The sequence below is a fragment of the Phyllostomus hastatus genome, unplaced genomic scaffold, assembly GCF_019186645.2.
Source record: "Phyllostomus hastatus isolate PE091 unplaced genomic scaffold, TTU_PhHast_1.1 phas_contig_34, whole genome shotgun sequence".
Lineage (NCBI taxonomy): Eukaryota > Metazoa > Chordata > Mammalia > Chiroptera > Phyllostomidae > Phyllostomus > Phyllostomus hastatus.
This window is the reverse complement of record NW_025333857.1, coordinates 27278071-27302070: the sequence shown is the minus strand read 5'-3', so window position 1 is coordinate 27302070 and position 24000 is coordinate 27278071. Positions and strand designations below refer to the sequence as shown.

At 40.9% G+C, this 24000-nt stretch overlaps 1 protein-coding gene across 8 annotated transcripts in view; it reads left to right on the top strand.

The window, feature by feature from the left end:
• Window positions 1-23756, top strand: part of SMARCA2 (SWI/SNF related, matrix associated, actin dependent regulator of chromatin, subfamily a, member 2) — a 160054-nt gene extending 136298 nt beyond the window's left edge. For 6 of the 8 annotated variants that reach the window (XM_045840050.1, XM_045840052.1, XM_045840053.1 and 3 more), the window contains exons 29-34: window positions 2455-2508; window positions 11840-11945; window positions 12362-12463; window positions 15556-15688; window positions 21219-21361; window positions 22872-23756. In XM_045840050.1, the coding sequence (XP_045696006.1) occupies window positions 2455-2508; window positions 11840-11945; window positions 12362-12463; window positions 15556-15688; window positions 21219-21361; window positions 22872-22907 (574 nt within the window). In that variant the 3' untranslated portion in view covers window positions 22908-23756. The remainder of the gene's footprint in view (window positions 1-2454; window positions 2509-11839; window positions 11946-12361; window positions 12464-15555; window positions 15689-21218; window positions 21362-22871) is intronic. The other 2 variants (XM_045840055.1, XM_045840056.1) reach the window with 1 other exon arrangement.
• The last annotated feature ends 244 nt before the right edge of the window (window positions 23757-24000 follow it).

Sequence of the window (24000 nt, the reverse complement as noted above, 5' to 3'; positions counted from 1 at the left end):
GACCGACCCTGTGGTCTGTGAAGAGTTGGTTTATAGACTTCACGTCCACCAGCTTTGAGGATGGACCCAGGGAAGCAGTGGGGGAGGCAGGTGCGACCTGCCTGGCACAGCCCTGGCACCCAGTGGGGTGGATGGCAGGGGCGACAACCACATGGTTCCTTTCTCCCAGAGGCTCTTGATTTTTGTTTTTCACTCTATTGATACAACTCTGAATTTTTGTGCCTTTTTAAAAAATCATGTTTACTTGTCTGCCTAAGTGTTTTATTTTGGGGGGGTTGGGGCTCTTCCCTGAGCTGGGGCTGTCTTCTTGCCCCTCCTTTTAGGAAGCCCTGGTGCTGTCTGTAGGGATGGTGGAAAGACTTAGCTGGGTCTGAATCCTAGCTCTTTTCACATTGTAGAAAGTCATTTCTTCGTTTATTGCATCCCCCTCCCCTTATTTCCAGCCCTGTACTGCTGAGTAGGACTAGAGGTACTTACCTCCATGCAGTGGAGGAGATAGCCCTCCTACCCGATGTTACTGCACAGGCAGTGAACTAGGGAATTCAGGAAAAGAGGGGGTCATGTGAGCCCATTATATAAGGGTACAATGGCATTATCTCATGCTTATAATCATTTTTAGGGGGAATACACATACACACATAATTTTTTTTTTTAAGATTTTATTTATCCTTGAGAGAGGGAAGGCTGGCCTGCAACCCAGGCATATGCCCTGACTGGGAATTGAACTGGCAGCCTTTCAGTTCACAGGCTGGTACTCAATCCACTGAGCCACACCAGCCAGGGCTGTGTGTGTGTGTGTGCGTGTGTGTGCGCGCGTGCGTGTGAGTATGTAATTATAATGACATGTACCAGGGTAATGAGATACATTTCATTCCATGCCACTATAGTGGCTTTCTAAGGATTTGATACACTGCAATCCAAAGATGAAATGTACTTGTTTAATTCCTATACATGCTGAAAAGGCATTTGTAGCATTTCCTTCGTTTTGACTAAAGCTAAGCTACTGTTTTCAAGGCTCATATGTAGTCAACTCATTCTCCAGAAGGGATGGACTCTTATTAAAAAATCATTGCATTGTTCCAAGATTTTGTCTACAAAGTGCTTTACCTGAAGTGCATTTAGGTATTTGCTGTGTCAAAGGCTTTTCCATCGATCATCATCCTGAGGTAGACTATTCATACCACCATTCATATTATCTTTCTAAAATAGATTTGTAGTCGCATACATTTGTAAAGCCAAATCCACATCATTATTTAATATTCTTTTTGTTATTTGGGGGTTTTTGTTTGTACTGTTTTCCCCAAGCCAGCCTGCTGACCGACTGACTGCAGGTCTGCCCCCACATGCTCCTTATCAGTACTGTTTTAAATTATTCTGCTGGACTTTCCTTTGTTAAGAGCCCCCCGTCCTCGGCAACTGGTCGTTTCCATTACTCTAAATCATAGAGCCATGCCCATCTTTTTTTCAAATCACTTGCAGTGGTCATCACCCCTTCTATTTCAGACATTCCAACTAATTCTCCTATTTTGAATAGAGCCAGGACTTTCCCCTGTGCTTCTCTGTTTATGCTTTGCCCCCTCTGCAAAGCCTTCTACTCTCCTAAGGCAGCGTGGGCAGTGGGTCTGAGGAGGGGTCTCTAAGTGGCCGCACATGGTTCAGTGTGCATCGGGCGGTGCCTAGTGCAAGGCCTTGTTAGGACGGAGGGTTTTCTCCAGATTTGTCACACCTGTCAGCCACTTCTCTGCCACCACACAAAAGGATACCAGAAAGGACTAAAGGCCTCAGGTGCTCATTTCTTGTCACTTCCAGTTGAAACTCATTAGCTCAGTGATTCTTTTGGAGTAGAATAAAGTTCTGAGAAGCAGAGTCCACTACCTAGATGATGTTCAGAAACTGAGTCTGGCCATTGCTTGGTGCACCCTCTGTGCCAGGTGCTGTGTCCAAGTACGGCCCCCTGTTCAATGTTCACAGCAATCTGAGGTGAGTATTGTCCCCATTTGACAAAGGAGGAGCGGGACTTGGGTGAGCTTACTTTGCTTCCCTGAGGCCACACACAACCCTGGCAATGCTGCCTGTTTTTCACGGCTTCCAGAGCGGTGGATGGAACATGCGCTCTAATGGCCTCGCAGAACAGGTGCGAAGGGACCTGGGATCAGCATAGTAGGCATTACGTGTTTGAGAGAAGCCAGAAAGTTCCAAAGAGGTTAGGAAATCTTTTTTTCCCCATTGTGGAGAAGTGTATATTTTTTCAAATGAGGTTCCAAACATACACCTGTGCGACCTTCCCAACCATCCTGTGCTTCTAAAGCAAGGTAGGCACAGCAGGTAGGTGTGCAGACTGAGGCTCAGAGAGTGAAATGAGTGACCCAAGGTCACCCAACCTAGGAGGCAGGAGCCAGGCCGGGACGGGTACCCAGGTCTTCTGACTGTAGTGTTCTTTCTACTCTACCACAGGTGTAACGTGGAGAAGGTGCCCAGTAATTCTCAGTTGGAAATAGAAGGAAACAGGTCAGGATCTGTCTTGTATTCCCGTGTCTCTAAATACAGGTATCCAAACAGACTGATTCCTGAGGAGTCAGAAACAAGTTTCTCCGGTACCTCCCGATGACCCCTACCTGGACTGTGGGATGCAGGTGCAGATATTCCAAAACACCTGCCGTGGTTTTGGGGTTGTTCGTGCATTGTTTCCCTTTGGGGTCCGTTCTGTAAATGCACTTCTTAAAAGGTGTCACCAGCCAGCCTGCCCCTCCCCTGCCGCACCTCGGACGTGGGTTTCTGTGGTTTCCCCACCTTTTCAGCGCAGCTTCTGTCTGACATCCTGTGGGCCTCTTCACTTTGTGTGTCTTGCTTTAGAAGCTCACTGTCCAACACCCTGGCACCGCACGTCCTGCAGGGCGAGGGGTCTGGCGTTCCGGAGTTAACTCGTGGCGCACCGAGCATTCGCGCTCTGGGTTGAGCTCAGGGCATGACTCCTGGGCCTGCCTGTCACCTATAGTCCTAAGTGTCCTTAGCCAATCTGTTTAACATTTGTGTGCCTGTGCTTCTGTCGGGTGGAAAGTAGAAATGCTTTTCTCCTAGAGATCTTGTGAGAATAAGATGATGCTGATTGAGAGGGAGAGAGGGTTTTGCCTGATTCAGCAGGGCCGGGGGTTGTTAGTAACACATTGAGGATGTACAGTTAGCCTGTACCTTTAAAAAGTGTCAGTGTAATACTTTACCATCTGTAGTCCACGTTTGTTAATTGACCCAAGAATGTCCTTTATGGCATTTTCCCCCCCTAGAATAGGATCTGAATTACGGCAAGGAGGAAAAAGAGCGGAAACTGTCCTGTATTTCAGAACGAGTACTGGTCACCAGTTGTGGCATTCTCCTTTGTGGAAGGAGGCTAAAAGTGGGGGTGATGTGTACCTGCCTACATCTGTGTGGAGATGAAACTATTGAACAAGATTGTCTTTTTAAAAAATATTTTCTATTGGTGTTCAATGAACAGTTATCAATCCTGGAAGCCAGACACACCATCCATAGAGTGTCCTGAGAGATGTCAAGAATTGTGAAGAATTGTGTTCTGGTTTTGCCACTATGAGAAAGAACTCAGTTTGGATTCGAATTTCAGGACTGAAACAGTCAATGCTCGACATAGTTAGTGTGGGCAGTTTAGATAATGAACCAACTTGGGATAACACTTCCACCCCCTCAACGCAGAAAGGAGGCTTTGGGGTCTACATGGTATGATGCGGAGGCTAAACACCCAGCCCAGCGAACGAGGACGCACATAAGCTCTTCTCCCCTTCTTCCATCAAAATGGTCATGTGACCATGGAAAGTGGATTAATAACAACTTTAAAGGTTATTGTGGGCCTCCGATGTCATGCCCAGGCTTTTTCAGGAAACAGTATGACTGCAGGTAGTTGGCACCTGGATAAATCAATTTTTACTGGAGACATGTTTGAACTGGAATTTCCAGAGCCATAGCAAGGGGCCAAGGCTTCCTTCCTCGCAGCTGGGGAGCCTGTTTCATCCCTTACTCTTGCATATGCTTCCTTTCCCCAGAAGCCTGAGTTCAGGACATGTTCAGAAGGTGCATTATGATGTATACATTTTTTAAATTATTTTTTTAATCCTTTCTTCATAGGTTCAAAAGCAATGGGCATTTTCTGTGTTTCAGTCTTTGTGCAAGTGTTGAGAATGGCAGAGAAATGAATAAAATGGAATACCTTAAAGCATAGTTAGAAAAAGCTCTATGAAGTAGTTACGGATGCAGTGTATGTATAAAATTAATGGACAGGGTAGGAGGGGAGGAACAGGGCTGGAATGGGGAAAGTTTTGAGTGGGCTGTGGGCAGAGTGGGAATTCCTCAAGTAGACTGGCAGAGGAGGGGAGGAGGGGGCAGTGGTTTTCAGCCCATGTGCATGGGCTGCCATGGAGGTATGGAAAAGCAGGATTCCCTTAGAGACCACACACATCTCAGGGCGACTGGGCCATCAGGTACGAGGGAAGAGGGACATGGCATGGGACATAGCAGTGGGTATGAAGAGAATACATACTTAGAAGTTAATTGCCAAGACTTAGGGGCAGACTGCATGCGAGGAGGAAGATTACTCTTGGATCTCTCTCCTGAGTGGTAAGTGAAGGTGGTGTCATTTGCAGAAATGTGGGTGAAATGAAAACGTGGCGTGTGTGTGTGCAGGTGCAGCTCCCCAGCCCCACGTGCTTCATCCCAGGAAATCTAAATTCTCTCCACAGCTATTAACAGCCCTTGACATTGTGATTATTTTGTTGGTATTGACTCTCTCTTCAGGACCAGCCAAGAAGCTCTTTTAGACAGAATTTATTTTTAGCAATGTTGACACCAGACATTCCATATTTCTTTAAATGCGGGAGAGGGGCTGTGACTGTGGATCTCAGGCCCAAGCACCTTTGCACTTAATAGCCCTAGTTAGATTATAGAGAAATTGCTGTGAAGATACAGTAATGTGACCAAGCAGACACACTTTGAGAAAAATCTTCATTCTAGCTGAAGAGCCTTGCTCCGTTTACTCTCTGTGTCGGGTACTTTGGGCTCTGCCTGAAGCCCACAGTTGACCTTGTGTAGCTGTAGCCTGGCGAGGTCATAGCCTCATGCACTAGATGCTTCCCAGAGTGTGGTCCTCACTCTCAAGCCCTGTAGCTTCTTGGAGAACTTCCAGCACAGTTAGAAGCTCTGAGAAATTTTCCTGTAAAGCCACCTGCTGAACTTGGTTTAATCCAGTGCTTCCCAAACTCATCTGACAAGCGTGCCCCGCCCCCCTGCCCTTTGAAGGAGCACTGTTAGCAGTGCCTTAAGCTTGTGTTCCAGGGAGCACACTTTGGGAAATGTTGGCTTTGAGCTCAGAAGGTGCATTTACTCCAGAGAGAATCTACTCAGAGAAATCTGGATTCCAGCACTTCAGTTTGCCCTCATTAAAAATATTGATACTTGCAGATGTTTACTGGAATAGGCTGCTTTGACTCCTGGTGACTTGCCACTTGTGTTGCTCAGCCAATTATACCCACGTACAGCAGGTGGGCAGGCCACAAATAAACTTGGTTTGTTTGCTTTCCCAGGCACAAAAGGCCTCCCCAAGGCTTCCAGCGTTAGCCTGGCCCAGAAGCCCAGGGTCTCTGCCTCTCGAAGCTCCAGGCCGATTCCAGCATAAATGGCCTCTCTCGGAGGGAGGGAAAGGAGTCCCAGCTGGAAATAACTAAATTCATTTTCTAACTGTCTTATAAACTGCCCTCAAAAGAACTCTGAGTGTTTTGATCAAAAATAGATTTTGCTGAAATACAGCAGTTATTACAGTTTGTATGGAAAATAATAAAATTAATAATAATACAGAATGAACCCCATTTCATGTACTCACAACTGTAAACCTGCTTTTGCCCACCCCCTCTGTTCTTGTATATTCTTGGGGGGGGGGGGGGAATCTGCCTTGCTTCTTTAGAGTTACACCTCATATGTCTTCCTTAAGAATTTACTAAAAGGGCCATTATAGGAGAAAGCGGGAATCCGGAGCCTGCTGTGACCCACCCCTTTAACAGAGTGACGCTTGGGGTTTGCAGCTCAGTTGGAGAGGCATTTGATTTTGCCTGCCGAACCTTTATGCTTTTGAGTGGGGTCACAATTCAGTGAAAATCTTTGAAGCATTTTTTTTTTCCTTAATGAAGTCAAGACACAGGGAAAGATCAAAGGACAAAACAGGGGAAGGGAAGGAGCGTCCTCACCTTTCGGAAGGAAGGCGTCCTGAATGACGTCCAGGTGTGCAAGACGAGGCCAGGAAGGCTGGCCAGGTGGCAGACCGAGGAAGGCACTGGCCCTTTAGCCGTCACGTGTAGACAAGTGGACAGAATCCTGTACCTGCGTCTACTGTTATGAAATGTCAAGTGAGACAGAGAGAAGCATCTAGATGTTCTGAGTTAATATTTCTAAAAAGTCAAGTGATAAATGACATATCTTCTCAAATGTCTCCTCAAAATTCTTGCTCAAACAAAAAACCCTCTGAACCCCCTGTCCCTCTGAGCACCCCTGATTTGCACTAATAAGTTCAATGGGAGAGTTCCGAGGAAATAGAAATTGTCTAGTAGATTCTGACCATTGCAATACATTAAAAATTTTATAGAATTATGTTCTATCATTCTATTTATGTATTTGGCTTTATATGGTAGAGTTAAAAGGTGCCAATTGGTGACATAGGATGTCCATGGTGATGCAGATAAAGGAGGGGCCTATGGCCCCCCAGATGTCATTTCTCCAGGTTATCAGATTAGACCTTTGACTTACAGCATGTTTTCAAAGCGGGTAACTCAGTAAAATGGTTTGAGACCTACTTTATTTATGGATGATAATATGGTTCCAAATTGCGGTGGATTGTAAATCTTCCTCTTGTTGAATAAGTACGTTATTATTACTGTTTGTTTATGCTCTGGCATATGTCACTCTGGTCCTTAGTTAATGCCTTTTTAAAAACACTGCTGAAGCTGTCAGGCATTTAAAATGTGATGTCCTGTGTTCTTTTTTCCTGTGAATGTCACAACAAACAAGCATTTTACCATTCTTTAAGGCACATAATTCTAAAATACATAACTTTAGACTCTGTAGCCTATACATATAAAATTATGTATGCATACATACATATATACATATACACACAAATATGTGTATGCATGCACAAGCATATACAAACATGTACACACAAATGTACATGTGTATGTATACATGTATGTGTCTATATTTTAGCTTGGGGTAGATGACCAAAAGTAAAACTGTGCTTCAGAATGATTGTATTCCAGACGCTTGATAAAGCCTTGGTGCTTTTCTTACCAAGCTGAGCAAGCCCTTTGTATTCTCTGTACATCAGGGCCTTTATTTGGCATTGACCTGATGTAGCCTTGTTTTTGTTGATTACTTGGGCACATTATATACCTATATTCTTAACATAATCCTTGGTGATTTTTGCCAGCTACTGATTCCACTACCAAAAGCAAGCCTACCCCACCTCAGTCTGTTTTGCTGTTATCTCATATACGCTCCAAGCATCTGAGAAGTCAGATTTCCAAGCTTGTTAGGAATTACCATCAGTCAACACCCAATAAGTTTCACATGAGAGATCTCAGTAGTGAATACGGAGCGCAGGTGCTTGTGACACCTAATTTGTGGCTGGCTCAGGTGTCTGGGGTCTTTCTGGGTAAGTGGGGTGCTCCTCAGATCTAAGAGCATTTTCAAGTGGCGTGTATTAAAGAAATCACACAGGAATCTGACCCTGAAAAGCAGCCTCTTGCTTTCACCTACTGCCCTCCAATGCTGACCCAGTTTTGTAGTTTTTTCCCCACATGATTTCCTGCATTTGGTTCTTTAGGACTGTACTAACTTTTCTGTAGAATTCCTCCAACTCCAATTGGTATTCTAAACTATGACATCATTTTCTTACAGAGGCAAGGTGGCCACATGTTCACATTGATTAACTAAACAAAACTTATTTGACTTCAGTTAAAATCTTTCTCACAAGTAATTATTAAAAACGCTTGTCAAAGGATTAGGTTGGGCAGCTTTAAAAAATCATAAAACAGCAAAAAAAAAAAGAAGAAAGAAAGAAAGAAAGAAAAGACCTTTACCTAACATCATATCTTCTTGGTTTGGGCTTGTTGGGAAACTGTAAGAGCCACTATTCTAAGGGAGTGGGTTTCCTAGCTGGCATTTCCATCTGTCATTTCCAACTACACCCAAACTGTAGTCAAAAGTGAAGCTGATAAAATGTTTCTGATGTATGCAGTCCTCATTTGGGAATCGCCGTAGTACAGATACGAAATCATTGCCTTTGGGTTTCTGGAAGTTATGGGAGAAACTGTTGGTTCCCAGGTGAAACACAACAGAGTAAACCTCAATTTTGTGTGTGTGTCTTTGTGAGTAAGCTATACATGAAACTATACATAGTTTCAAACTGCCATTTCCAGTGGCTTGTAGGGCTTTTGTGTGTCACAGCATGACATCCTGGCCATGTGTCCCTGTGCCCATTGGCCTCTGAGGGGAGAAACTGTGCTCACCCACCAGCATCCTTAAACTCTATTAACTGCAGTGGGTTCCTTTACATTTTTATTTCAGGTTACACTCCTCCCCCACCCATCTCCTGCCTTATCAGGGTCATGTTTCTTATTCTGCGATAAATCATGGTCTGCAGTAGACCTGAAATTACAGAGCATCAGTGGAATCCTTTTTTGAAGGAGGGAAGCGGGTATCATTTTTGTGATGGGGAGCTTACTTCTAGGTAACAATTTATACTTAGGCCTTAAATTGTGTAAAATGACATAATGGAAAATACCTTGGGGGTAGGGTAAGCGGTTCAATAGAAACAGAACACCTTCCGCAAACCACTGTACAATTAGTCCATTGTTCTGTACTTAAAAAAAAAAAAAAAAGAACTTTCCAGCACTAAAAAAAAAAAAAGGCACTTGAAAAGGTATACTGAAAAGGCTTAAGTTTGAGAAAGAAATGCCAAGAATTCAGAACTATCAGGCTTTTTCACTTCCACTTTCTTATTGTTTTTTAACCTTTAATTTAGGGAAAACTAAGTTACTGTTGGGATTCATTAGTAAGGGCTCATACTGACCCCGCATTCTATAGGTTGTGGAAAAGCTGCATGTCCCCCAGCAACGCCCGGCATTTCCTCCCGAGCCAGCCGTCAGACCCACTGCCTCTGACAGGGACTGGGAGGGCTAGACTGCAAGTGGAAGGTTCCCGCCTGTGTGGAGGAGGGCAAATGGAGCACACGTGGAGGAATTAAGTTCTGAGCAGTGAGGGACAGAATTAGTCAAGATTGAGGACTCTCCCCTCCATTTTTATGGAGGAGGGGCTCTTGATTCCGGATGGGTAATGAAGTATTTGAATGGAGGAAAAGGATAAACACCCGTCCAGCCATGGAGTGATAGATGGGTCAGCTCTGGAGACTTGGAATTCTTTATGGGGGGGGCATTGGCCATGGTACTTGGGGATACACAGGAGAGAAGGTGTCCTGGCCAGAAGAATCAGGTCAACAGTACAGCCCAGGTTTGCAGAGAAGGAGCAGAGGAGGGCTTCAAAAGCCGGGCTGAGATGTTTGAACGGTGATGGAACTGGCAAACCCACAGCAAGCCTGTCTTGGACAACATCCAGGTCCTCCTTTTGCCCACATCCTCTGTTCTGAGGAGGGGAAAAAGGGAAGTGGGATAGGAATGTTTTGAAACTGAATAAATTTGTCTCGTTTTACAGTATTGGCCCCAGGTCTCAGAGCATTCAGTTTCCTCCTCTATGAGCACATATAACTCTGAACTTGCCTTCTTAGAGGGTCTAAGACCCTTAGGCCTTCTTAGAAGGTCTAGGACCCTTAGAGGGTCCTAGAATTTCTATGACCAGACTCAGGACAGAGACCCAAACCAACATTGTTTTAGCCATTTTGGCCCAGTCAGAAAGAACTTTATCATACTCATTTCTCACTGCACCAGTGGCACAGTTGAAGTTAACAGTGTGTCCATCACAGGTGTACAAAGCAAAGACGTGCTCATAGTCCGTCAATAGAAAAATGACACCATCTGTTGGCAATGTAGAAAATGACATCGTGAAGATGTCATTGAGGGTCAGGTCTTAAATCCAAGATCACAAAGAGGCCTGACTTTCTGATTATTGCTAGATTATACAGAATACTAATTATAAATGTCACTAGTAGAAAAATTAGTGTCTATAAATTGTATTTCAGATATTCCTTTTCAAAATAGGTAAAATGTTTGTATATAAATCTCAGAATGGTAGAAAAAGAACAGACCAGAAATTGTGGCCATACATTGCAGGTGATAGTAAATAAACTAGGTTTTGTCATATACTACATGGTATAATTTATGGAGGTACAAATGCATTTCTCATCTTGGGAAGGTGGGAGGCATATGAGTGGCTGTGAGTGGGAGAAAAAACACCTTTATTCTTGCCACAATAATCTAAAAATCCAATTCCCTATTAAACTACAGTTTTCTTAAACCTCTTTGTTTACTCCCGATTTTAGTATTCATGAAGCCCTTATATGCATTAAAAAATAAAACGGTGACCTAGTAAAAGAGAAAAACTCACCCATCCCTTTGACAGAGGATTTTCGGTTAATTTATGCAGGCCCCTTTGCACTTCAGCATTTTCCCCACTGGTTGCTAGGCAACCATTTGAGTTACTGCGCATGCCCTTTTTATGATAACTGTCATTATGATTATTTTTTAATTATACAACTGGGACTGTGGATTAAAACAGCATATTGTTACTCATTCTTTGCTGCTGCGTCTAGCATTCTGGCATACTCCTAAAATCACCTTCTGAAATTTACATGGCAGTGATTTATGGTTATTTTTTTGATATTTCTGGCTTCACAAAGGAAATAGAGATGGCATCATAAGAGAAGCAAGATTTTTGTGAAAAAATGACTATACCATATATCCCTCCAGCTGTTATTGATCTAGATAGTCCAAGTCAGATACTAGGCTTGTGAATCTAAATTATGTATATTTTGTTCTTTTAACCATGTCTGCTTCTAATATTAAATGATGTTAAGAGCTTATATTGCTTTATATCCTGTTTTTCAAAATTACCAAATGCTAAGCATTCGTTGCTGCTAAATGTGCTGTCAGATAAAGCCACCATGCATTTGGGGGAGGGGACAGCACCAATCCAGAAACACCAGGCATCCATACTCGCTAAATGTGTTTGTTCTTTTCTGCCCAGATTATTCCATACACACAAAGGAGCAGGTAGGTGAGATAACGAGCTGGGATAATAATAAAGGTACATAAAGGTACACAGTATGTAAAATGCTCAAAAAGGAACATGACTGAAATGATAGGCAGTCACTAGGTACGTACAGAAACATTTCATTTGAGATTCCAGAGTATATTCCAATATATTTTCTAAATACAAAGTGAATTTGAAGACAAAGGAAGACAAAAGACTATTATGGAAATAGTCTTTTTTTTTTACCAACTCAGTTATTAGTCATTAAAAAATTGAATTTTGGTTGATGGGATATTGTAAATGTTTCTATCAAAATGAAAAGATACAATGGCTCTGAAAGAAATCCACAGTGCACTTCTCAGATATGTCATAGAAGTGGGGTCCTACAGTATTTTCATGTGATTTTGAAGTTCACAGAAGAGGCGTTAATCTCCAGTAGAGCTGCAGAATTTTCCTTGGCATAAAGAGCCCCACACCAGTATGTATGGGATGCCAGTTTGCTTTTTTGACATTCTCTGAAATGAAACACAATAAAACCTCTCCTCAGTAGTGTATGATCTGTTATGTGTCTGTTTCCCTCACCCTACAGTTCCGGGCGACAGCTCAGTGAAGTCTTCATTCAGTTACCTTCGAGGAAAGAATTACCAGAATACTATGAATTGATTAGGAAACCAGTGGATTTCAAAAAAATAAAGGTAGATTTTTAAAAAAATAAAAATGTGCAAATTCATTGAAATGGTGATAGTTAGGAGGTGGCAGTGGCATGTTGTCACCAGAAAGGTTGGGGTGTCTTGTGCCTTTATATGATGTGTGTGTTGTAATCGTTAAGCTGAGAGCTCCTATTTTATTATATTGTATTTTATTTAAGAAGTTTCAGCCCCAATGCTCTTTCTGTTTCCCATCATGTGCTCCTTCTTCCCCCTTGTGAGAAGGAACACGAGTGGGAGGTGGGCTCTGTGAATGGCGCCCCCTGGAGTTGTGCAGGCCCACATCCCTGGCAGGGCTATTTGCTGAGGAGACAAAGGGAAAAGCAGGCTTTGTGAACCAAGAAATGATTGTTGTATTTTTCTCTCCCTCTTCTTTCTTCTGTTTTATCCAAAAATTTCATTAGGAAAGAATTCGTAATCATAAGTACCGGAGCCTGGGTGACCTGGAGAAGGATGTCATGCTTCTCTGTCATAATGCGCAGACATTCAACTTGGAGGGATCTCAGGTCTGTCTTTAGTTGTCTGAAAAAATTTTAACCTTAAATGTCATGTTCTTTTAAGTAAAACATTTCATTTTCTACATTTGAATCATTGCTACTATCCTGGCAGAAGAAAAATGAAAATTAAAAGCCTATATTTTATGCTACCTATGTAAGTAAATTGAAGCTTTAGCATTTTCAAACTCATGCCAGCTATTCTGTACCATAGCTACACTAACTCCTACTCACACTTCCCTTAAAGTCTTTGCTTTTAATTAGAGGAGGAATTGAAGTAAATCACTCAATGTAATGCTGAAAGGCAGGAGGTCCAATTTTGACTTTTATAGAGATTATATATTTGATTACATTTACCTTCATTTTTCTGATTGTGACCATGTATCAGGAGTTGAAACTACTTTGATTTAAATCAAAAATATATATATTTTAAAAATTGCCTTAATTGTTTACAAAAAATTGCTTTTCATCAGGTCAATTGTAGTTCTTTTTATCCCCCATTTCCAAGTAAGCAAGTATAAGAATATACAGTGACACTGAATTCATTAAAAATACAGTGGAACCTCAGTTCTCAAACTTAATTCATTCTGGAAAATTGTTCAAGAAGTGATTTGTTTGAAAACTGAATTTCCTTTGTTTCCTGAGAGACTGAACGTACAGGTGTCGGCCCAAAAGGGTTGTCCAGTAAAGAACCGAGACCCGAAGCCATGTTAGACCACTGAAACATTTTTCCCAGGAACAACTTGGTCAAGAACCAAGACCTTGGAGAACCAAGGTTTGACTGTAACTAGTGGAGGACACTTTCACTTTAATTACACCTCAGTTTCACTCACCTTTTGCTGCAACTCCCATTTTCCTGTCTGTTTTTCTGGCCTAATGCTCTCGTACCCATGAATTAAAAAGAACAAGAGGCATTGATATGCCTGCCAACCATTGCAGTGTTGGCCACCATTAAATTCCCTGGGCCTCTTGCCCCACTGTGTTTCTGGACCTTGTGTCCATTCCAGTCACTAAACTGAGGAAGAGCAACTCTTTAGAATGTGACTTGAACGGACTGTACATTTCTGATTAACTGCAATTAACAGTATTACTATCTTGACCATAATGGGTCTTGAAAGCAAACATTGCATTTTCAAGAAACTCTTCAAAGAGAGAAAAGATGAAAACCAGGACACAGAAAAAATATGAGTCAACAAAGAAATCTTTGTGTGAATGACTGTGAACACTCTCTGGGTAGATTTTTGAGTTCTTTATAATGCTGTGGCAACATTGTGACAAGTACCCTGTCCCTTTCCAGTCCCGCAGCCTCCCTTTCTGCCCACACACTCACTGTCGCACACCAGAAGTGGCCTCTTCACTGGCTACCCTCCCAGTCCATCCTGGGTGGCAGTTTATCTTTCTCTGACCACCACCTTATCTTGTCCATCTACTGCCCGCTGAGCTTGGCGGTTCCCCATTGATTATCAAATTCTAGAATAAACTTCATCTCCATCGGCTGTTTTCTAAAGCCATACATTACCCTAACTCTTTAGCCTCATTTCCTGCTGCTCCTCAAACTAAACAGTTTATAGTGCAGTCACACTGGTCCCTTAAACACCTGCCTCCCCGGATATGCCTGTAGGTGTGAGAAATACTGTGCAGAGAGAGCCTGTGTGTCCTTTATATCATCATAAGATAGTAACGTGTAACATAGTCCAATATCGTAGCCCAAAAGTCGGCATTGGTGTCATCCCAGGTACATCCTTTTTATTCTTGCCTCTTCACCTTTCTCACTTGTTCTTTCTTAAAAAGCCCCCTCTTCATTCTCACCCCTGATGGAGCCCCCCCTCACCTTTAAGGTCCAGTTCATCTCTGATGTCTCTAGCTAGTTCCACCCAGGGGCCCCATCCCAGTGCTGTCCCCGGGTCCTGTGTCCTCCTACTGGACTATATTGTTTGGGGATCCCTACAAGTTGCCAGTGTGTGGCTCATCTTTACAACAAGAGAATATGTTCTTAGAGAGCAGAAATCACATTTAACTTGTTTTTTATTTTTTGCTTAACTGGTAAAACACAGCATTTATCATAACCACTTCTAAGTATATAGGTCAGTAGTGTTAAGTATATCCTCACTGTTGTATAGCAGATCTTCAGAACTCTTCCATCTTGTAAAACTGAAACTCTGTTCCCATTAAAAAAACTCATCTTCCTCCCCCCTCCCCAGAACCTCTCTTTCTATTTCTATGAATTTGACTGCTTTAGATACTTCATGTAAGTGGAATCATTTAGTGTTTGTCTTTTTGTAATTGGCTTATTATTTTGCTGAGCTAATGTCCTCAAGGTTCATCCATGTTGTAGCACGTGGCAGGATTTTCTTCTTTTTAAGGCTGAATGATATTCCTTGCTATTTAATGCCACATTTTGTTATCTGTTCATCCATCTATGGACATTTGGTTCACTCTCCCCTCTTGGCTATTGTGAATACTGCTGCTGTAGGCATGGGTGTGCGAATATCTCTTCAAGCCTGCTTTCAGTCTTTTGGGTATGTACCTAGAAGTGGGATAGCTGGATATATGGTACTTCTATTTTATTTAAACTTTTTTATAAGGGATCTTTCCTGAACTTTACATTTTTCTCAACAGCTACACAGGGCTGTGCTCAGGTATGGGCATGCACTAAAAGTATTGATTGGGATAGTGTTGGTTGGTACTGATAAACTCAATAATAAAAAATAGCCTCCATTTTGTTAGGGGAATTGCATTTTTAAAAAGGTTGCCTTGCCCCATTATTTGATAGATCAATTCAAATAAGAAATATAATTTTTAAAATACTTGTGTTATTGAAAATGAGAGGATATGTTTTGGAAGTCAACCCTTCTTTCCCAAGTTCTCAAATTCATACACAGTGAAATTATTTCAATTGCATGTGGGCTTTTTTCTATAAGAATATGTGTGTCAATCAGACTAGAGTGTTCTCCTGTAGGCATAAAAGCTAACACTGGTGTTTCTACTAAAATCCATGTAAAATAAAGCTGGTGTGTTGCATAAAGAAGAGAAGCACATGCTACAGTTGTGAATCTTGGGTCCTCAGCTTGCAGTTTTTAACAGATGCCACTTCACCCATTTAGATCTATGAAGACTCCATCGTCTTGCAGTCGGTGTTTAAGAGTGCACGGCAGAAAATTGCCAAAGAGGAGGAGAGTGAGGAAGAAAGCAATGAAGAGGAGGAGGAAGATGAAGAAGAGGAGTCAGAGTCAGAAGGTCAGCTCGGGCATCTGGTTCCTCTCTTGCTTTGCCGGTTACCACCTGCATCAGTGTTCTCACAGATGCTGAAAGTCAGATGTTCGAGAGAGATCTGGATTGCAGTCTTCGTTGTACCATGTCCTTGTCAGGCAACCTCAGGCAGTGCACTTAACCCGGTTCAAGCTCATTTTGCTCCTTTGGAAAACCGAGATAATAAGCATGCCCCCAAAGCTTAGCACACGGGCAGGCTCAGAGCGAATGCTCCCTGAGGGTTGCCTTTGAAAATCAGTGTAATGTATATTTCCTATCAACATTGCAGGTAATACCTCCTACCTGTTCTTTAGCACAGTGGTTTTGATATGGGCTCCACCTAGGTTTTGGATTGGTGTCTTGAGGTGGGGTCTGAGAGTCAGCATTTCTAACAGTTCCCTGGGGATTCTGCTGCTGCCTGGCCCATGACCACGTTCTCAGAAACGCTGCTTTGGAAAACAGTCGCCCTGTTGAGTTGGGACTGGGGACTCTTTAGTGCATCATGGATCAGATACTGATCCTGTCTTCATTCAAAATGTTAATATTTTGTTCATCTTGTATTTTTGGCATTGATTTTTTGAGTTTTTTTATAACATTGCATTAGAATGTGTGTCTTGATTACTCAGTTTCGATGCCCTTTTAAATTCTGTACCCAAGGGAAGTACCTCTCTTGTCTTACCATAGTCCCAACCTCAGTTGATAATCTTAGTCTTCAAAAGTTAAAGCTGCCTTCAAAATCCTAAAATGTCTTCTTAGCTAATTATGATTTCACCCCACACCTCCTCTCAAAGTAATAAATCCCAGTAGTTTATGGTCTGCTATGTAAAACAGTACAGATGTGCTTTAAAAACTTTTATAAGATGTGTTCCTAATTACATACTTATTACAGACAACTTGGAAAAAATACTTTTTAAGAAAGGAAAATCCGTATAATTTTATTACCCAATATATACATTTAACATTTTAAGTTTCCTTCCAGCTTTTTCTATACACAAGGATTTTGTCTATATACAGTTTTATAGCATGATCTGTTTATTGTGAACATTTTCCCATAGCAACCAGTGTTTGTATACAGCAGTTTATATTACCATTCATTAATGTACCAAACTGTATTAGCCTCATTGTAAATAATGCTGTCCTGCAGTCTTACCCATAAATCATTGCGGACATTTTTAAAATATCTGATGCGCACATCCTGCCACATGGATGAAGTAATATCCTTTACAGTCTGTGTCCCCATACCCAGTCTCATTCTTTAGAGTGATACCTCCTTTTATTTATTTAACCATTTTTAATTTTATATGGTTATTACCTAGTTCTAATATCCTAATATTTGATGAATAAGTCTCCATTATCTTAGCTAGATATTTCCTTTTTTAGAGCCATATTTGTAATCTGTCTTCAAATAGCTGCCCTCCCATCCCATCTGTCAGTTTAGCCTCTTGCATCTCTCTTGAGGCTTGGCGTATTAACTTCCTACTGCTGCTATAACAAATTGCTGCAAACTTTGTGGCTTAATAAAACAAAAATTTGGGATTTCTTGGTTCCGTAAGTCACAATTTTGATATGGATGTCTCTGGGGCAAAATCCGGGAGTCAACAGCCTGCGTTCTTTTTAGTGGGGGCCCTGGCGGAGAATCCACTTCCCTGTGCTTCTCTTTGGCACTTTCTTGAGCCTCTTCCTCTTAAACTTTCTGTTTTCTCTAGACACATAACATCGATATTAGTGATTAGTGTTGTATGCCTGAATCATATTAGCTTCAGGTGTACAACATTATGATTTGTTATTTGTATATATTGTGAAATGATCACCATTAGTCTAATTAACTTCCGTCACTATACATAGTTAGAAAATTGATGTTTTTTTGTGATAACTATTAAGAACTTAGCAAATTTCAAAATGTAAAATACATTGTTATGAACTTTACTTATCATGCTGTACCTTAACCCTATGACTTATTTATTTTATGACTGGACTTTGTACCGTTTGACATCCTTCACCTATTTTGACACCTTGCAACCTTCCCCCTTGACCTCTGGCAACCACCAAATCTATTCTCTGCATCTATAAACTTTTTTGTTTTTAAGTTTCCCCATATAAGTGAGATCATATGGTATTTGTCTTTCTCTGACTTACCTCTCTTAGCATAGTGCCCTCTAGGTCCATCCATGTTGTTGCACATGGCAAGATTTTATTCTTTTGTGGCCAAGTCGCACTCCGTATTTATTTATTTATATTTATATTTATATTTATATATATATAATTTTCCTTATCTTTTCATCTGTTGATGACACTTAGTAAGTAATGTTGCAGTGAACATGGGAATGGATGTACCATTGAGTTAGTGTTTTATTTTCTTCTGATGAATACCCAAAAGAGGAATTGCTGGATCATTTGGTAGTTCTTTTTATCCTCACCTGAGGATATGTCTTTTTATTGACTTAGAGAGGCAGGGGAGAGAGGGAAAGAGACACATCAATATGAGAGAGAAACATTGATCCGTCGCCTCCTGTATGTGCCCCAACCAGGCATCAAACCTGCAACCATTTCGGTGTATGGATGACACTCCAACCAACTGAGCCGCCTGGCCAGGGCTGCAAGTTCTATTTTTAATTTTGGGAGGTTCTTTCATAATGTTTTTCATAGAGGCTACACCAGTTTACTTCCCCAACAACAAAATACTAGGTTTCCTTTCACCACATCCTCACCAACACTTGTTATTTCTTACGCTTTTGATGACAGCCATTCTAACAGGTGTGAGGTAACATAGCTCATTGTGGTTTTCATTTGTATTTCCCTAGTTAGTGATGTTGAATACCTTGTAATGTACCTTTTGGTCCCCTGCTGGAAAAATGGCCATTCAGATCTTTGCCTATATCAGGTTATTGGTTTTTGGTTAGTAAGGTGTATGAATTTTTTATATAGTCCGGTGACTAATTCTTTATCTAATAATATACGAGACAAATATTTTCTCATATTCAATAGGTTAACTTTTCATTTTGTTAATGGTTTGTTGCAAGAACTTTTTTAGCTTAATGTAGTCCCACTTGTTTATTTTTGTATTCACAGCTTTTGTTTTTAGTGTCAAATCTTGATCACTTCCAAGACTGATGTCAGAGAGCTTATTGCCTATGTTCTCTTCTAGAAATTTATGGTTTCAAGTCTTATGTTCATGTCTTTGATCCACTTTGAGTTAATTTTCATGTAGGGCATAAGACAGTGATCTAGTTTCATTCCCATGCATGCGGCTGTCTTGTTTTCCCACGCCATTTATAGAAGAACTCTCCTTTCCCCATTGTGTATTCTTGCCTCCTTTGTCATAAACTGACTATACATGTGTGGGTTTATTTCTGGGCTCCTTAGTCTGTTCCACTTACTTGTGTGCCAATACCATACTGTTTTAATTACTATAACTTTATAATGTATTGGGTTGGCCAAAAAGTCCATTATGTTTTTTCTATAAAATAAAAGACACATTTTTCATTTTTTACCAATAACTTCACTGATTTGGGTATTTTGAGTGTATTGGCTGTCTCCCACTATTGGCTTCTAATGGGTACAGGCCAAGGGTGCTGCTAAACATCTTCTAATGCATAAGACAGCCCCACAGCAAAGGAATATTTGGCCAATAGTACCAAGAAACTTTACAAATAACTTTTGACACATTTGATCAGTCATAGCACCTTCTCTGTACACTGCACAAGTCTCTTTTTGCATTTCAGTTGTGTTTTTACCTTTCTTGAAATAAAGCATAATATGCCAAAAATGTTGCATATTTTCTTCCATCATCAATATTAAAATGGCTACACAAAAGTTCACCAATTTTGATGTTTCTTTTAAATACACGCTGATATGACAGCTGTCACACTATAACAAAATTGTTTCAAGTGAACTTAAAGACAACTAGGCCCTAGTAGAGCCATTGTACAGGAAAAAGGTAACAGGCTTTTTGGGCAACCCAATAGATTGAAATCAGGGAGCATGCTGCCTCCAACTTTGTTCTTCTCTCCCCAGATTGCTTTGGCTATTCATGATCTTTTGTGTTTCTATATAGATTTTAGGATTACTTGTTTTACTTCTGTGAAAAATACCACTGGAATTTTGATAGCGATTGCACTGAATCTGTAGATTTCATTGGGTAGTATGGAAATTGTAACAATGTTCATCTTTTCAATTCATGAGCATGAACTATACAATGTTTCCCTTTATTGGTGTCTTCAGCCTTTTTCATCAATGTCTTGTCATTTTCAGTGTCCAGGTCTCTCTCCTCCTTGGTTAGATTTATTCCTAGGAGTTTTATTCCTCCTGAGACCAACCAAACATGATATTCTGGCAAAACTAGTTTGAACAAGAGACCCACATTCTCAGTGATTTCATCATCAAATCCTAAAAATGATATTCTATGGACAGTTGTCCCAGAACAATGCCATGGAACAGATTTTCCTTATACTTCAGGATACACACCTATATTTATGTTATAGCACTTTGGATGCTTCCAAGCATTTTTATTTCCATCCTCAGAATAACCCTGTGAGAGTGGAATGAATGCTGTCTCTCGGGGCTGATTTAGCAGAACACTGTTAGAAGCTTACCATATGGATGTGTGCACCATACCTCCCCCAGATTCTGCTAAGATGGGCCAACAAATAGCTTTAAGGCACTTTGTAGAGGTAAAAAGCTGGGAACTTGAGCACCCATCACCAGGGGACTGGTAAAAAAACATTATAGTGTACACATTAGGTAGAAAATTTTCAGGTTGATTATTAGAAATGTCCCACATGTCTGGAATATGGGCATATGAAGATCCCTTTGGGGTAAGTACATAAAGCACATGTGTGTGTGCACTTGAATTCTTCGTATTCTTTCTCTATAGAAGTGGAGAGAAAATTATACACACACAGGATTTATTTGTATGTATGGATGTATACTTTTTTTCTGGAAATAACAACCAGAGAGAGAACAGGTAGGGTACAGACTGGAGATGGGAAAGGAAGTTTTCATATTCATTTGTTTGAGTGTTTCATTTTTATTTTCCTTTTGAGCCATTCTACACTCTTCAAAGTATTATTCAACTATTTGGATTTTCTTTTTAAGTCAACTGGAGTTATCTACACAGTAAAATTATTAGCCTTTTTTTTACTCTTTAAACTTATTTATGTTTTTTAATGTCAAGGGCCCATTAAATAAATGCCTATACTCCCCCATAAAGTAGAAAGGGCAGCCCTCATTATCCTGCTTAGGAAGATCCCTGTTCAGCCATTAGCAGACAGGAAAGGACCCAGCTGCCCTCCATGGGACCTGGGTCCCTCTTGTTGCCTATTTAAGATAATGGTGTAAGTTATTATCCCAACTGAGACATGTTTGCAGGTGAAAGGAGGGGGCGCCAACTAGATAGGATGGCAGGAGACAGGTACGAATCAAGAATGGTCTGTACATTCCTGGACATCTGGTTTATCATCTACCTGTGAATAGATTTCCCTGTGACTTCTCATTGCTGTCTATTTTGTTTTTGCTATAGCAAAATCTGTTAAGGTGAAAATCAAGCTTAATAAAAAAGATGAGAAGGGTCGGGACAAAGGAAAAGGCAAGAAAAGGCCAAATCGAGGAAAAGCCAAACCTGTCGTGAGCGATTTCGACAGTGACGAAGAGCAGGATGACAACGTAAGTGCAGCTGCCTTCGACTGCAGCCGGGAATCCCTCCACCTCTGTTTCCCTCGCATGTTGCCGTGTCTTTTCCAAGCTCTTCACTTTAACACCTAGAAGTGAACATGTAAAGATTTGGCGAGACTTCATTTTTGATGGATATGAACTGAGCTGCATGCTGTATAACAAAGAATTTGGGTCTTTGTTTATTGCTTTTCTAATAGTTCTCAAAAAATGAAAAACACTAAATCAAGGTTCCTTTTCCCCTTTCCCATCTTCCCACTTGGTTACTCACAGAGAGATGCAGTTTTCTCCATGGCTGGTTAATATTTTATATCCATAACAGCCAGCATAGTGCCTGGTCTACAGCAACATTTAGATGAAGTAAGGCTTAGATGAGAGAATAAGAAAAGGTGTTAGAATGTCAGAGTGCTGGGTCTGAGTTGATTTTTAAAACACTATACAAAAAAAAAAAAGATGCATTTTTAAGTACCTAGAGGCATTATTTTTAATTATGGAAAAATTCAAGCAGCATTTATGGAGCCAGGCCCCAACATGAGTACCTTTCTGTATGATACTGTATTTAATGCTTCTGTTAGCATCATGAGATACATGTCGCTGTCAACATAGTACATAAATCAGTGCTTAGGTTATATGTGTTTTGCTCCAGCTCCTGTAAGTAGATAGTAGAGGCTGAATTCAGATCCAAATAGCCTAACTCAGTCCAGTGCACTGCCGCTGCCTGTGCGGGCAACAAGGGAGAAGAAACTTCTGATACGCTGCCTTCTGAAGTGCCCTCCATTTCCTTCACTTTTCAGAGGACCTCAGATTCCCTCCCACCCTCCCCCTCCTTTTTTCTTTCTGGAACGTTAATTTTCCATTTTTGTGTGTATGCTAGTTTGATTTTCCTTCAGCACTTTGCCATTTGGGGGCTGATGAAAAAGCTACAGAATTCACATCCCACCCCACCCCACCCCACCCAATTCACATCCCACCCCACCCCACCTAACCCATGACACAAGCATTTTCAAATGCATTCAAAATACCGTGTTTTCTTTAGCAGACTTACCAGGGAGTAGACAGCAAATACATGGCACTTTTTCTCAAAATATAATGCTGAAAATTGAAATTATTAGGTATCATCTATATGGTTTAATTAACCAGTGTCACCCCAATAAATTCAGTAATAAATAAAACCTGTAGTCATGCTTGAAAGTAAAGTAGGTGAGCTGTGGAAAAAAGAAAAGCAAAGAAAGACATGATGAGCTGTGAACCCTATATGCCAACGTGAGCAAGATGAAAAGACTGGCAGAGGGGGTGGGTGTTGCTCCGGCTTTCCGGCTGGGAGTGCTCCTTTCCGCTGAGAGGCCGTCACTTCCTCTGGTGGCTTTTCATCTTCTCACAAAATGCAGAGGCTCGGAGGGTTAACTGTTTCCAAAATGTCATTGTTTTCTACATGGCTTCTTGACAGCTTATGTCTTCTTTTTCTTGTAACTTCATTGCCTTGTATCTTCATTTTTACTTTTAGGAACAGTCAGAAGCAAGTGGGACTGATGATGAGTGATCGACACGGCCCTTTTTCCTCGGTAGAGCTGAATTCCTTCCTCCCCTCTCCCATTTCTGCCCAGTGAGTTCATTTGTCATAAGGGCCCTGGGTTGTTTCTATGTCATCTTCATCTATAAACTAGCTTTAGGATAGTGCCAGACAAACATATGATATCATGGTGTAAAAAAACACGCACACATACACAAATATTTGTAACATATTGTGACCAAATGGGCCTCAAAGATTCAAAGATTAAAACAAACAAAATAAAGCTTTTGATGGAAAATATGTGAGTGGATAGTATATTTCTATGGGTGGGTCGAATTTGGTGATGGTTTGATTGTGCCTGGTTTTATCACCCGTTCAGATGAGAAGATTTTTGTCTTTTTGTAGCACTGATAACCAGGAGAAGCCATTAAAAGTCACTGGTTATTTTATTTTTCATCAGGCAATTTTCAACATTTTTATTTGTTCAGTATTGATTTTTTTTTACACTGTGGTACATATAAGCAACTTTAATAGGTGATTAATGTACAGTAGTTAGACTTCACCTGCATAGACATTTTTCCATTTTATGCTCTATGATCTAAAAGAAAAATGCTTTTTGAACCGTATAAGATTTATGTCTACTGTAAACATGGCTTACTTTCTTTTGCAGTTGATTAAAAAAGGTTTTGTTGAACATGCTATTGAGTATTGCAATCTATATAGTGCATTGGATGGCTTTCTTTGTCAACCTGATCTCCTCTGTTACCAATGTGGATCGTCTCCTTTTCCCGAAAGTGTACTTAATCTTTGCTTTCTTTGCACAATGTCTTTGGTTGCAAGTCATAAGCCTGAGGCAAATAAAATTCCAGTAATTTCCAAGAATGTGGTGTTGGTGCTTTCCTAATAAAGAGATAATTTAGCTCAACAAATGTTTCTTCTTCTTGTTTTTGAGTTCTAGAGGATTGAAACCGTAGTGCCTGAGTGAGAGTTTCTTGCAAAGAGCTGGACAGGCTCTTGCAACAGAACATTTGGTCAGGAAAAAAGGCTGAGAGAGAGCCAGTCTGATGAAACGAACCAGGTGTGTGTAAGGGAGAGGAGTCTACTTTGGTGACTTTAAACTTGA